The 16,014-nt window shown below is 45.7% G+C and overlaps 1 protein-coding gene across 1 annotated transcript in view; it reads left to right on the forward strand.

Moving 5' to 3' along the window:
- WDR87 (WD repeat domain 87) overlaps positions 1-15,315 on the forward strand; it is a 15,577-nt gene extending 262 nt beyond the window's left edge. The window contains exons 2-7 of the mRNA XM_039855043.1: positions 588-754; positions 4,218-4,335; positions 5,240-5,410; positions 5,791-8,669; positions 9,097-9,350; positions 9,717-15,315. Of these exons, the coding sequence (XP_039710977.1) occupies positions 4,264-4,335; positions 5,240-5,410; positions 5,791-8,669; positions 9,097-9,350; positions 9,717-14,986 (8,646 nt within the window). The 5' untranslated portion in view covers positions 588-754; positions 4,218-4,263 and the 3' untranslated portion in view covers positions 14,987-15,315. The remainder of the gene's footprint in view (positions 1-587; positions 755-4,217; positions 4,336-5,239; positions 5,411-5,790; positions 8,670-9,096; positions 9,351-9,716) is intronic.
- The last annotated feature ends 699 nt before the right edge of the window (positions 15,316-16,014 follow it).

Here is a 16,014-nt window from a genome sequence, read left to right on the forward strand (position 1 = left end):
ATTTAGTTCACCTGCTGCCATAATCAAGGTCCAACCCTTTAAAAAAAAAAAAAAAATGTATGTTGCTACTCCTCCTACCTAGGGGTTCCGGAAGGAGTTGGCTGAAACTGCAAGGACCTCTAGGTCAAGTAAACTCAGTACCTTTCCCACCTCATCCTTCCTTCCCAGAAAATGATCAGTAGGACTTGAAGCTGGGAAACATATATTTCTTCCTGGGAGAGGGCAGGAGTCATTCATTTGCTCATTCATTGAACAAAAATATATTAAGCACCAACTTCCTGCCACTGTGTGGTTCCCACCCTCAAGGAGCTAAGTCTAGAGTGAATATCAGACCACCACAGGACAGTGACGATCTAAATCTGTGCTATTCTAATAGAAATATACTGCAGGTCACATACGCAATTTAAAATTTTACGTTAGAAAGTTGAAACGTGCAATTAATTTTAATAATTTATTTAACCCAGTGCATCCAAAATAAGTTGTGTTTAATGAAAAGAGATTTACATTGCTTTGAATTTGAAATTTAAGTTAATTAAAATTAAATAAAATTAAAACTCTGAGGCATTAACAAAGATATTCATTTTTAGCATGGGTCGTCATAGCAAAATGTTGGAAATTGCCCATGTCCATTAATAGAAGTTTGGAAAAAATAAATGATACTTCGGTCACACAGTGGAAACCGTGCAACTGGCAACTTGAAAAATGAAAGCAATACGTATTAATATGAGTTAATTTCTAAGAAGTTGAGAAAAAGGTATGGAACAGTGTATAAAGCGTACTGCCATTTGTATAAGAAAAATTATTTTTACCTATATGCTTGTGTATGTACAGAAAACCATATAAAGATACAACCAGTGATACCTTTGTGACAGGGAAACAAAAGGATGGGTAATCAGGTATGAAAAGGTGACTTTCTTTTCATTAAATGCTCCTTAATAGTTTTGAATATTTTTACCATGTTCACTTTAAACAGTTGTTGAATTAAATGGAGGATGATGGTTAAGTCATAGGGTCATTGTAAGAATTAAACGTGTAAAATGCCTGCCTACCACTTTACAACCTCATCAGTTCTAGATAGTGTCATTAATCCTGGGTAACTGATAATGTGTATTTGTCAGCCTAGAAAATTATTTGTCTCCATAAATATAGTTGAGTACATTCCAGCCCCAGCCCGAGCTATGAAGTCACCTATAAGGCCAGAGTAGCATTCCCAGGCCCTGGGGACAGACTTGGGATCCTTATCTGTAAAGTCATTCAGTAAAGTATAAGTAAGTAAGCCAACATTGCCCTCTGGCTTTACAGCCCCTCTGACTTTCCAGTCAACTAATTAAGCCATTTTAATGCTGGCTGGGCTTCCTGCACCTCTGTCCCCAAACAGGAGAGCCACCTGCAAGGCTGTAGGATCTCTGCAGTGCCCTACCTCAAAGTATGGGTCACACATCACAGCACTTTGTTCTTTTCCTTCTTAAAACTGGATCACTAGCATAATTTAATGTTTTGAGAAAATTAAAAGTTGCAGAAAGGTTCAAAGAATAATATAACCCATCCCCAGAATTTCCCACTGTAATCAATTTTATGACTATTCTTTAATGTCTGCCTTCCCTGCAGAACTGTAAGCTCTTTTGGGCAAGAACTGTATGCCCTCACACTCCTATAAAAGAGTATACAGAGCTAGTTAGTGACCCAAAAAGAACCCAGCAGTCCAATAGTGTCATGGAATGCAGTGTCCCCTAAAGCCAATTTCTGTTACAAGGGCAGGGCGCATGGGATGCTGGCCTTGCGTCCTGCCACCACTGACAAAGTATACTGGAGTGGATGGCAGCTAAGAAGAAGGGTGTAATGCCAGTGTCAATGCTCAGTCACGAACCTGGTCCATTTCCAGCCAGCAGGACATACCACATCTCAGCCCTGAATACTGACCCTGCCCCGACTTGGATGGAGGGCTTGAGTTGTCCCACTGGATCATCTTTAGGTTATCAAGTGAGTAAAAAAGTCTGCACCATTGAGATTAAGGCATCTGGAGCTCACTCTAGATCTGCTTTTAAGGACAGGTAATGGGATTAGGGAATCAAATGGGGGCATTTTAGGAAAGAGGTTTCCTCTGAGGGTGACCAGGAAGCTGGTACCTGGGATGGGAGTGGCAAAAGCAAAACACAGAGATTTGGGGTTTGAAGGCCTTTTTTTGTCACTCACCCCCAAGGAATGTGCCCCCAAAGGGTCCCAAACTGCTTGCTTTTTGTAGGTTGGTCAAGAGAAGTTGGACCCAGAGAAGATATTAGGAACAATGGAAACTGATAGCAATGATTGCAAATTTGTTAGTAATGATGACTCTCCCAGCAGCTCTGGGGCCTCAAGGAACCAGTGGTGTAAATCTGAGCCATGGGGCCTGCCCCACTCGCTCCCGAAAGGTGGTCCAAAGCGGCAGTAAATGCAGAGTTACAGGAGGACAGAACAGAAAAAGATATGGCAGGAGGGCAGCATGCAGTCTTGGGAAGAGTGGAAAGAGACAGAGGGGACGCTGAAGTCCGACAGCCAGTCCCCTGTTCCCATTAGTGCGTTTGTAGATCAGAGAGTTTCCTTGGCATCACCTGGCAGAACTTCTTTCTGATTCCGATATGGAGAAGAACCTTGAACTGTGCTTGGATCTTAGTCTTGAATCTGCCCTGTGTAGCCATGAACACATCCCTTTTCCTCTCTGAATTCACATTCCTTGTATGAATAATGGAGATGGTATCTGCCTCTCAGAAGTCTTTCAAGAACTAATGAGGCTATGGATGTGAAAGCTGTTTTGTAGGCTCTAACTCACTCTACATGTGAGATGATACTTTTTGCCTGCTGCTTCCCCCCAAATCCAGCCATCAAGTCTCTGTGGCAACACAAGGCCTAGGTTTAGCCATACCATAGGGCAGGTTCTGCTGACTTTCCCCCAGGATCCCAGAACAAGCCGATCTGGAACTCTAATAGCTTTCCAGACTGGTGGTTCTCAGGCTTTACTGTGCAGTAAGATCAGCTGGAGAGCTTGTTGAAAATCAGAATTTGAGGCCCTACCCTCAGAGTTTTCAATTCAGTAGGTCTGGGTTGGGCCCGATAATTTGCATTTCTAACAAGTTCTCAGGTGATGACACTGCTGCTGGCCTAGGGAATCTCATTTTGGGGAACCACTTGAAACAAAGTTCACAGCTTTCCTTCATCTGGCAGGCACAACGGTGGCCTCCATTGCCCTCTGCTGGCCAGACTATAAACTTAGCTGTCATGTTTCCAGAGCAACAGAAAAGTATAAAGTATGGGTTAGAAGAAAACAAATACTTGTCTGAGAACCAAACCAGCCTAAAAACAGCAATCGTAATTGTTTGTTGCTTCAGGGTATATTTAAAAAAGTATTCACAGGAATTTTTATTTGATCTTTGAACAATCTTGTGAAGTAAGCAACACTGGCATTTTCATTTTACAAATGAGGAAAACGAGCCCATCGTCAGACCAGTAATGACAGACTGGCAGAGGGGGCTTGTTCTCAGAGTAGGGTTTGTTCTCGGTCCAACCAGGAAAAGCTGAGGTTTGTCCTCATGAGGGCCAAAGACGAGAGTGTGGAAGAGGATGATGAACAAGGCCAAATGGCAGGGCCCTCTTCTCCAGCTGTGCTAGGTGGCCTGACCCTTAACCCTGGGTGCCCCACATCTCAATTGGCTCTTTCAGTAGTCAGACCTGAACGTCCATAGAACCACCGGGAGGGGCCTGGTTACAAGCCAAGGTCCCTGGGTCCCACCTCCATGGGCCTGCTTCAGTCGGTCTAGGGCAGGACCTAGGGTTCTGTGCTTTAAGACCTACCCGTCCCCCAGCAACTCTGGGAACTCCCAGTCCTCAAAGAATGCTCTCTTGACACACTACCATCAGCAAAGAACTGTTACTTGCCTGGGATGGTATCCCCTTCCAGCCCCTCTCTAGGTTTCTCTGCTTCTCTCACCCATAATATCTCACTGGGTTATGCTAGCTAAAATTCAATCCCCAACTCCTTTATTTACCCTCACCGAGCCTCAGCTTTCTCATCTATAAAATCTACCTCACTGGGCTGGAGTGAAGATTAAATGAGGTATGTCTTATGCATAGTTCCTGACAGTCAAAAAGTGTCCAATAAACCTGAGTTCATGGGTCTTGCCTTCTGATTCCTAGCTCCTCAAAAAGTAGTAGTGGCTAAGCCGGCATCTTTTGGATTCCCACAGGTTTTTAAGCAACGGTCCTGAGGAGGACCAGGTGATAATCAAGGTGATGTCTTCCCCCAGACTCATTCCCCTGTGGAAGGATTTTAAATACCTCATAAATGATATATATAAAATCAAGGTAAAGTATATGTAGGACATAAACATGTTATTGGTCTCTATCTATCTTAATAGTTATGAGCACTTCAGGGAGCATAGATTTTTCTATGGAAGCACGAAGAAGGCAGGGGAAACCGTAAAGACAACTGTCACCTTAGGAGGAAGTGGGCCATCAATTTCCAAATGAGCCTAGAGACCTGTTGCAAGGACATTTTGATAGTGAAATGTGAACACTCAGAAGCACTGTAAGAGGAACCAACCCTCCGGGAAGAGAGATTTTTCTGCAAGAGAAGGGAGAAGGCATCGGAGAGAACATCTGCCAAGCTCAGTTTTGCTATGGTTGGCTGTGTAACAGGATCCCAGGTGCACGTTGCATAGCACATGCTGTCACTGTGGGATCATATATACTGTATATATGTCATTTTCCTCTGTCAAATTTCAGGGCCAGGTAGGGTATCCTAGAAGTCTTACTTAGTGCAGTTTTAAACTTTAATAACTTAAAGCTGCACTGACTGTTGGGATACCCTGTTACATTACATGTGGGTCTGTAGCAGTACATTTGCCTGAGTAATCTGTTAACTGTGTCTTCTGTGACATATGTACCTTTTAGACAGAAGGGAGAATGTTAGGGGACAGGTATATATCACTTCATGTTGGGAAGAATGTTAATTTTCCCCTGTGCTTGTACTATAAAATTTGCCCATAGAGGCCCCGTGGGGGTTTGGTTCTCTCTTGTGTTGGGGTTTTGTTATGTGCTTGTGAAGTGTAGGTGTCCCACAGGTGATAAGCTGTGCATGTGTGGGTGTAACAGAAGTGGTCCTTGGGACTGTGGCATGACTTTGGGAACTGTTTCGATTGTGACTTGAGTGAGACTACGATTAGTGTACATGTGTCCTGGTCTTAGTTTCTGCTATGTCTCTCCCCAGCAAACTGTAGATGACCCAAAGAGTGAGGTCATTGTGCTGAGTGACCGGTCCCAGATATTGTACAAAGAGTCTCGCCATCCTCAGAATATGCCGCTTATATGCTATTACTTCAGCGATGCCAACTTCTTTGCCTCCCTCTCGTGGGTGACAACAACCACAAAAGAAATACAGGTAAAACTGCCTCGTCTTCCTCCTTCCCAGCCCATTCTACAGGAGCCATGCCCATGTAAGCTCTTACCCCGCATTGACAAAGGAAAACATACGCCTCAAGTGAAAGTGACCTGGACCCAGGATTCCTCTCTCATCCTTTGTCCAATTACAGTATCCATGTTGAGTAGATTTTATGGTCCCCCTAAAGTAGGCCAAGGTCAGGGAAAGAGTCCTAGGCATCCTGCTTCTGCATTATTTCTAACCATAATAAGTGGGGACTAAAATCATTCTAGAATTTTCCAATTCCTCCTTAGCACAAGAACAGGGAAAAACAGCTTAATAGTCTGCCCTTCCCTCTCCTACTATCTTCTCTAGGCAGTTTCCATGTTATTCCCTTCTAGGCTGTAGTATGGATGAAGAGCAAAACTGAGGACATGGTTGAGAAGAGAACTTTCTCCATGACCGAACGATTGCCGCCCATCCAGTCTATGGTCCACACAGGTTCCTTTCATATCCTTGTGGCCTACTGTGGTGACCTGTTACTGCGGCTCTTTGGGGACCACTTTCGGTCATTCAAACCCCTGGGTATAGTGCCCTGCCGCTTCAACATCAGCTGTCTCTGCTATGACCCGGAAACAAAGATGCTTCTGTCAGGCATCCTGGGGGCAGTGGTCACCTGGATCATTGAGCGGAGTGGCAGGGGCCTCCAAATCGCCCACGTGGTTTCCATGTCTGGTGAAGAGTTTGTCCAGGACATTGTGCTGAACGGCCCCGATGGCTCCCTCCTAGCCCTGTGTGAGACTGTGGTGAGGGTCCTGGAGCGCCAGGGCCTGGGCCAGCTGGGAGAGCTGAAGAGGTTCACTTCCACCACCAGTGGCTCCTCCATCACCTGCTGCTTCACCTGTTTTGATCAGGGCTTTCTCTATGCTGGAAACAAGACGGGGGAAATCCAAGTATGGAGCCTCAGTCGGAGCTACTCTCTGCACAGTTTCAAAGCCCATTCATCAACAGTGGTATGCATCCGCAGCCGGCCGGAAGCCCACACCCTGCTGACAGCCGGCAAGGAAGGCTTCATCAAGGAATGGAACCTGACTTCTGGGAACTTACTACGGCAGCTAGAACTTGGCGAGGAACTGTATCGACTCCAGTTTATTGATAACATTACTTTCTTCTGCCAGACTACCCACTCTTTCTCCTTGCGCCGCCTGCCTTGCTTCTATAGCCTCTTCAACGTCTGTGGCTCCACTCCAGAGCATGTGCGTCGGATCCACTGTGGGAATAACTGGTTCCGGATCCTGTGCACTACTGAGGATGGCTTGTTGCGTTTCGTGTCCCCACTAACAGGGGATCTCTTGGTCCTCACGTGGCCCTTCTCAATCGTGGACCAGGCTGTGGACTGGGCCTACGACCCAGATAAAGAGGAGCTCTTTGTAGCAACAGGTGGCTCAGAGGTGCTGGTATTTGATACAACCCGCTGCCCTTGCCCAGCCAAGTATCTTTTATGCACTTCGCCAGATGCTCAGGACCTGGTACAATGCCTGGCGTATGGGCATTTCCACCTGGGTCGGGGTCTAGAAGGACTGATGTTCTCTGGACACCAGAGTGGCATGATAAGAGTGCTTTCCCAGCACAGCTGTGCTCGAATAGAGAAATTCATGCACTTTGGGGCTGTACTGGCACTCTGCACACTGCCCAGAGGACTTTTAAGTGGGCGAGAAAATGCTCTTCTCTGTTCCTATGGAATGGATGACTATGTACGCCTATCAGAAGCTGTGCTTGAAGGGACCAGAGTACATCTGCGGCCCCTTGCCAGCATTCTCAGCAGCTGTCACCTAAAACACCTAATACTCTTGCCAAAGTCTGTGGGTGCCATCACAGAGACTAACTGCCTGCGTCTCTGGAAGTTCCATGACATTCTGGTCTCTGAGACAAAGTTAGGCTCGACATTCATAGAGACATTGCCTCTGCACCAGTGTGCCATCACATCCTTCGATGTATGCCTGTCCTTGAGTCTTTTTGTTACAGGTGGTAGTGATGGCTCTGTCCGGATCTGGAACTTCCACGGGAGACTCATAGCCATACTGGACTCGTCACTGCACTTTGGCCCAGTGTGCTTTGCAAATGACCGGGCTGACCTGCTTGTGACTTTCAACCAGAGTCTTTATCTGGTATCCTGTTTACAGCTGCTGCCCCCGACCCTGCTGGTTCGCCTTTCCTTTTTGAGCATGACAGATGAAGTGCTAGAGGCCCCTAAGCCTTTCATACCGAGCTTCTTCTTCTCCTTTGAGACCATTTTTGTGCCCAAGTATGTCTACCTTGGACAAGGGCAACAGGAATTAGTAGGTCTGGAGAAACTTGTCAATAAGAGGGCCATTGCCTTTGACCATGCTGTGCCACACGTCATCGAAGAAGATGAGCAAGGGAGTGTTGTATTATTGTCTGCCCCAAAACGCGGTTCCTTGGATGAGGAGAAAACCAATGTAAAGACTCAGGTCAGCCAACCTTATCCCCATTATGTGGTTTCTCCCCAACTACAGCTGACAACCTGGGATGGAATCAACCCCTATCAGATACTTAGATACTACTTTGGTCATGAGCGGAAATGGCCCTTAGCTCCTGATTGCTACATCCCCAACTCGGTGATTCGTGCCCGTCTTTGGCCAGAAGGCAGCCCGATATACCTACAGTGCAACCTGCACTCACCCATACGGGAACTGGACTGGGACAAGTCCCAACAATTCTTTTTCTGGCACCATAAAGCAAGACCTATACATGACATAAAATATTCACAGGAAAAAGAACATGAAGACTTCCTAGAAATGAGAATGTCCAAAGACATAACCTACAGTGTCCTTACAGACTCAACAAACCGCAGTTGGCTGGGAAAAAGGATGAGTGAAATAGCTATTAATAGCCTGATTGAGACAATCCTCAACATCATGATCCATGCTACTCCACTGAAGTACCAATGCTGTATTGGTGTGCTGGGGCAAATCTTTGCCTCTTACCAGGTGTCTCCTTCCCTGCGCTCTGAAACAGCCCATCGTCTGCTAGATGATACAACCAATTCTAATCCACTGATCCGAGAGCTAGCCTGGGAAGGGCTGAAGCGTCTAGGAATGATCACTCATCTCTTTGCCATGCCCCTGGCCCAAGGGTTAATGGACAAGGACCAAAGAGTGAGGAATAAGGCCCTGAGCCTCATGGTTGACACTGGAGTCCAAACTAAGACCTCACTCTTAAACTTGATCCAGAACCGGGAGACTTACCAGGAGATGCAGTAAGTTCTTTGTCCCTTACGCAATTCTTTACCAGCTTCTCACTTTCTCCTCCCCCTTTCCCATTTTTTCCTTCCTTTCTTTCACTATCTCTTCATCCCTGTTCACTGGCTCTTCCTGTCCTTTTTCCTTGTTCTTAGTCTTTTTCCACCCCTAGACTATCCTGACAATCCCGACTGCTCACTCCTTTCTCCATTTCTTCTCCTATTCCTGTCTGTCTCCTACCTCTTCAAGCTTCCTTTTGCATCCTTTTCTCCTACCCCTGCAGCCTCCTTTACTTTCTTTCTTCTTAGCCATCCTTTACCTCTACATACGCTGTCTCTATTGGCTACTTTGCCAAGCTCCCGGCCTATTCCACAGCAGTTCTCTCCTCATTCTCCTTCTTCTCCTTAATTCAGCATGTTCCTTCTCCTTCTTTGACATCCACAGGCAGGAAATGATTGGGAAGGAAACTCTGGACCATTTGCTGGGGATGCGTGCCACAGATCTCCAACTCCTTCACACTCAAGTGGAGCAACGACTGAATGAAAACCTGACCTTGTCACATGAAGATGAAAAGCCTGCTTTTTCTTTAGATATCTCAAAGGTTTCCAAGCAACATGATCTAATTCCTGAAGAAACTGAAGTTGTCATCAAGCCCAGCAAAGGCCTAAGACGGGGTCGAGCAGAGGGCAAAAAACATAGTATGTATGGGGTGATCCAGTGTATGCCTGAGAGGCAGGGTACTTAGGGCTACAGTGGGTCAAGAGATATCAGGTAGGAGTAGAGATAAATGAAAAGATCTTTTCACAGAAAAGAACCTTCCTAGGAAGAATCCACCCAAACTTAGGAAGACTCCAAGGCCTATCTCTCTAGGATTTTGGATGGGGGCAGTGGGAATAAAGCAAGGAGAATGTCTTCTTCTTCTTCTTTTTTTTTTTTTTAAATGCCTCAGCCCCCTCTGTTGCTATTTCTGTTGCAGTTCCTCCTAGCCCATACCAGATATTAGGAAGGGTTTCATTTCAGCCTCCTACACTTTCCTTATCTACATCTCTTGATTTTCCCTGCAGCCCGAAAATTGTTGCGGGTCTTCAAGAAGATGAAAGAGCCAGGTCCCTTAGAGGGTGAAAGCGATCAGAAGGAACCTGTGCCAGTGGTGGTGGAGGATACCGCTATATATCCTACAAGGTCTTCAATCTCCAGTGTACTAAAGATTGCAAAAGATGCTGAACAACAACCTACAGAGAAAGATGTCTCAAAGGATGTTGCAGTGACCCTTAAGATGCTGAGGAAAATACGTGACAAAAGAGGCAAGAAAAGAACAGTTGATAAACACAAAAAGAGGCACAAGAAGACAAAAGTTGCTGATGTTGTTACTGAGGAACCTGTGCCTAGTGTAAAAGAAGAACGAGTTATGAGGAAGGTGAAAGCCAAAGGGCGGGGTGTCACTGGAGCTCCTGGCCACAGGGTTACCCCTGGAGATGGCTCATCATGGCGGGATGACCTATGTCGTCTTATGACTCTGAGGATATCTACTTCCCAAACAAAAATGTTAGATGCTCTAAGCACTGACCTAGTGACCATGTCTAAACAGGTGCTGGAAGACAGGCACCCCAGCTGGGAACTCTTTCAGAAGATCTGCCCCCTGTTGAAGAAAGAAAGTGAGGTTCTGCTTGAGGACCTTGACTGGGATGTAGCCTGGCCAGAGGAGAAACCAATTTTTATTCAGGAAGAAGCAATCAGAGTGGACACGGTAATCACAGACATCGAAGAGGTACCAAAGGAGCAAGAGCAAGTGCAAAAGAAAGCAAGTGACATGCAGGACTTAGAGGAAACCCAGGTGATTCACAAAAAACGCAAGAAAAAGAAAGTTATATTTTTAGAACCAGGCGGCCTAACCAAGGGGAAACACATATTAAAGAAAGAGGAGAAATCCTCTAAGAAACCCTCTAAGCAAAAGAGGAAAGCAGTCCAGAAGGAAATAAAAGTGGATAAAAAAGAGAGGGAAATGGCCAAAACAGAGAGAGATGTGAGTCAGGAAGTGGGAGAAATGGCCAAACCAGAGGAGAAAGTGGTTGAGCCAAAAGGAGAACCAGTTATGGATGAGAGGAAGTCTTCTTGGCAGGATTGGAAGATGTCCTGGGATCAGTGGAAACAGGCAAATGGTGAGACAAAGAAATCTTGGAATGAATGGAAGAAGGCCTGGGATATGGGGCATCTTGAGAAAGAGAAGAAACCACAAGAAGACAAAGAGAAGCTATCCCTAGACGAGGAAAAACTGGATGAGGACAAGAAACTGGGATGGGATGAGTGGGCACTGGCCTGGGAAAAGAAGTTGTCGGACAGCTCCAGGGAGCAACCGTTCAAGGATGAGGAGAAAGTGACCCTGGAGGAAGAAGAATTGTCTCAGGAGTGGGAAGAAGAAGGAAGAGAAGAAAAAGACGAAGAGGAAGAAGAAAGAGAAAAAGAAGAGCTGGTGACAGAAGAGCAGAGACAGATCCAGGAAGAATATAAACAGGCCCAGGTCGAGAGGAAACGAGCCCAAGCTGAAAGACAACGAGCTCAAGAAGAGAGGAAACTGGCACAAGAAGAGGAGAAGTTGGCACAAGAAGAGAGAAAACTGGCCCAGGAAGAGAAGAAACTGGCCCAGGAAGAGAGTAAACTGGCTCAGGAAGATAGGACGATGGTCCAGACAGAGAGGAAGGTTCTCGAGGAAGAGGAAAACCTGGCTCAAAGAGAGGAGAGAGTAAGCCAAGAAGCAGAGAAATTGGCCCAGAAAAGGAAGAAAATGGCCAAGAAATTGGAGATACTAGCTAGAGGAGAAGAGAAAATAGCAAAGAAAGGAGGGAAGCTGGCCGAGGCAAAAAAGATATTGGTCCAGAAAATGGAGAAAGTGACCCAGAAGGAGAAAGACCTGGCACAGCAAGAAAAGGAACTAGCCCAGGACTTGGAGGAGCTGACATGGGAAGAAGAGGAACTGGCTTGGAAAGACGAAGAACTGAGTCAGGAAGAGGAGGAACTGGCTAAGGAAGAGGAGGGACTGGTTCAGGAGGAGGAGGCATTGGCCTGGGAAGAAGAGAAACTGACTATGGAAGAGCAAGAACTCATCCAGGAAGAAGAGCTTCTAATCCAGGAAGAGGAGAAACTGGCCCAGGACAAGGAAAAACTGCCTGAGGAACAGCAAAGACTTGCTCAGAAAAGAAAGCAATTGATGGAGAAAAAGGAAAAACTGGCCCAAGAAATGGAAAAATTGGTCCAGAAGAAGGCGGAATTTGCAAACAAAAAGAAAATACTAGCCCAGAGGGGTAAGACTCTGGCTCAGGAAAAAGAGAAGCTGGCTCAGAAGAAGATGAAATTGAATCAGAAGAAAGAGAACTTACACCAGCTCAAAGAAAACCTCGCCCAGAACAGAAAGAAATTAGTCCAGGTAAAGGAGAAACTGGACACTTACAAGAATAAATTGGTTCACATAGAGGAGAAGCTGATGGAGGGAAAAAAGGAACTTTTCCAAAAGAAGGAGAAACTGGCTGAGGAAGAGGAAAAACTGGACCAAGAAGAGGAAAAGCTGGCTGAGAAACAGCACAAGCTAGCCCAGGACAAAATGAAATTAGCTCTAGAGGCAAGCGCAGTATTTCAAGAACTGCTCAAAGAAGAGCAGGATGTTATTAAGGCAGAAAAAGAACTGAGTATGGAAATGAAGAAACTGGCTCAAAAGAAGATGAAACTGGCTGAGGGAAAGGAAATTCTCCCTAAGGGAGTGACTAAAGAAACCAAACCACAGAGGAAACTGAGTAAGAATGAACTAGAACTGATGAAGAGGAAATTGTCACTAGAGGAGGAGCTACTGACGCATGAAGATAGGCAACTGGCCACAAAGCAAAAGAACATTGCAAAAGAAAAATTAGAACTTACTAGAGGAAAGAGAGTATATGCCCAGGAAGAAAGGAAGCTAGCCAAAGTAATAAGGAAGTTGGCTAAAGAAAATATTTCCATGGAACAATCAAAACAGAGCAGCAAAATCTTAAAGGTACTTCAAAATCTTATCAAAAAAGAAAGGAGACTAACCCAGGAAGAAATACAGATAACAAAGACAAAGAGGTCACTATCTATCAAGGAAAGGGGATTAAGCAAGGAACAAAATGAAATTGATGCCAAAGAGTGGGATATTTCTGAGGAACACTCAGAAATGACCAAAATTGAGAAGAAACTGGCTGAGAGGCAGAGAAAACTGGCCAAGGAAATTAGAAAAATGATAAAGAAAGAGAAAAAACTAACTGAAGTAGAAAGCAGATTGGCCAGGCAACACAGAGAAGTCATACAGGAAGAAGAGGAGGAAGGAATAACAGAAGAAAAAGAGGTAATGCCATTCCTTAAACAAGAGTCAGAAAAGAGTAAAGAGTTAAAGAAAATTGATGGGCTGCAGAAAGAGTTTCTCAGTCAAGAGGATGAGGTGGAAAGTGAAGAGAGCTTTCCTGGAGAAATAGAGAACCTGTTAAGTGAAGTAGAGCGAGAGAGTTTGTCTGAGGAGCTGGGAGAGGAAGAAGAGGAGGAGGAGGAGGAAGAGGAAGAGGAGGAGGAGGGGGAGGAGGAAGAGAAGGAAGAGGAGGAGGAAGAAGAGGCAGAAGTGTTTGAGGAGGATGCAAGCATGTATGATGAAAAGATGGAAAGTTTGAGCGAGAAAGAGGAGGAAGAAGAGAGAAGCTCATTGGGAGATGAGATAGATAAGGAAAAAAAGATCTTAAAAGAAAAACTATTTAAGTTACAAGAACAAAGAATAAAGGACCTAAGAGGAAGAGAAACACTACCATCTATTAGAAAAAGAATCCCTGAGGTCGAAGGTAGTGTTATAAACCTGGGAGTTACACAAAGCCCTTCCAAGAAACTGATCTCAGTAGCTCTGGGGAGGAAAGAGGCTATGCCAGTGCCAGTGTCTGCGAAACAAATACCCTGGAAAGATAAGGCCACAGTACTTGAGACACCCAGGAAATTCCCAGAGACAAGGTTTATGGAAAAACAAGAAGAACTGTTGAAGAAATATAAGTCCATTCCTTTACAAGTTTGGGATAAGGTTTTAGAGTCACAAGAGCCACACTTAAGGACCCCATATTTTTCCCACATATTGAGGAAGACCATGGAAGCTCAAAAACTCCAAGGCAAAACACTAGGGGACAGGTGGCAGTGGCTTTTGAAGCGTCATCCACCCTTGGTGGGAAAGACTGGAGTACCATTACCTGTGCCTGAAATCCTGGATGAGGATATATATGAAGACATAAGCCTCTCAGAGGTGGAGTGGATCCATCATGTCTTAGAACGGATGGATGCAGGAGAACAGCTTTCCAGGGACAGTTTCCACAGATTGTGCCAGCTTCTCAAAGACCTCACCTCAAAAGGAACCTTAGAGTGGATGCATCTGGCCAAACTTGAAGCTATTGTGTACCGTCACAGACAGGTCCTGGAATCAAGAAGCACGCGTATCTCAAAATCCAGCAAGGAGCCGATGGGTCCAAAATACCTGAAAGTGATCCCTCCTATAAAAGGAAAGGAAAAGGAAGGCTGGCTAAAGCCTTTGGCTGTCCCCACACCAAAGTCCTCATTAGCTCCCAAGAGGATTCCAGACCCAAAGGCTGTAAATTGGTATCTTCTAGGAGAGCCTTACAGGAGTGCGCGGGCACAGCAGTTATCTAGTGCTCTCAGGGAGATGGAGATGCAGCACTTTTATCCTGCCCCTAGAGACATTTTCACGGGTGCCCATGCCTCTGTGGAAAAACAGACCCTAGCACTGATGTTTCAGAAGGACTTCTGGGCTTTTAAGGATAAGGGTAGGTTTCCCAAATTGCCCAAGGTGGAGAAGAAGGCCCAGCCTAGCTCTAAAAAAAAGGAAGATGTGCCTCTATGGGAGACGTTCGTGGCACTGTACCATGTTTTGCGGATGTTGCAGAAGCGATACGCGGAAGACAGTGCTGCTTGGATGGAACAATTCTACCAGCTCATGGACCTGTACCAACTTAAGTCCCCCGGAATCCGGAGGCTGTTACAGGAGCTGCTACTGAGAGAGGCACCCAAATCCCATGAGATTGTGTACACAGAGGCCCTACGGGACATGGAGCTAGCTCCCGGGGAGCGGTTGTTGTACCATCTGTTTTGTGGTGGCTCTCATATCCCTAGAGGTCCTCTGGAGTTCCAGGAGGTGGTGCCCCTCCCGGGGCAAAACAACGTGCGTACCATACTTCCCATGGGCATCGCCCATTACGGGATCTTAGAACTTGCCTGGAAGAGCCTGCCCCAAGCTGATATTCACCTCACCATGGAACTGCCCCATATTGTTGCTCCTACCCCCTAATTTGGGAATGACTGGAGGTCAGGACTTTTCATTCCCACCTGGAGAAAGGCCTTGTCACCAGAATCCAGACTTTATTCCTAGGGCCCACACAGAGGTAGGGCCAGACCAAAGCCATTTCTCTACCCAGCTCCAGAAGCCAGCTTCTATATGTGGAATAAAGAGGAGGTTCTCATATCCAACAAGCTCTGTGATGCGTCCAATTTCCTAAAACATTTCTCCAGAAAGGGAGCCAGGGAGACCAGGTACTCACATACTCCAAATAGTGGGAAAACTTACCCAAAGCGAGTAGTGCTCACCCTCTGGAGGCCTTCAGACAGAAGAATCTGTCTTTGTCCTCTTCCTTTCTCGTCTCCCACCATCCTCTCCTAAAGACGATAGGAAGGAAAGCACCTGGCACAAAATGTTTATTTTGCATTAATATAAGAGGCATTAATATAATGGAAGGAAAATGGATTTTAAAATTAGAAAACTTGCATTTTGCTCCTTAGATTTTGGGGGTACATAGTGGTGGCAGACTCTATTTCCCTGGTCATCCCTCTGCATGCTGATGACTTGAGCCCCAAACAGAAGGTGTGGTGGGTATTGAGGAGACCGTTGAAGTAGAGGAAAAAGCTTCAACAAGTCCTAGCCAGTATCACCTGGTTACTGGATGGCACTGAGGGATAAGGCCATTTGAGGTTAAAGCAAAAAGAAAAGGAGGGAAGTTATGTCTTTCATTTCCTTCACCAATACCCAGACATGGGGTTTGGGGAAGATGATAGACTGAGAATTTAGAAGACTTGAGTGAAAGCTCCCCTGCTCTCTAGGGACGTATGATCCTTCTAAGGAGACGAGAGTTGAAAGGGGTAGTAAAGTGGAGGAGGTTGTCACTGCCAGTAATCATGTTCCTTCCCTGATCTCCTCTCTCCACCATAGAGACTTTAGAACTGCCTCTTTCCAGGGGAACTGAGTTTTCCAACAGCTTCTAGCAAGCAGCCCCCCTGTACCATTTGCTACCCCCCATCCCGCCTTACCTTTGCTATCCAGCT

Source organism: Pteropus medius, unplaced genomic scaffold (assembly GCF_902729225.1).
Source record: "Pteropus medius unplaced genomic scaffold, Ma_sr-lr_union100, whole genome shotgun sequence".
Taxonomy (NCBI): Eukaryota; Metazoa; Chordata; class Mammalia; order Chiroptera; family Pteropodidae; genus Pteropus; species Pteropus medius.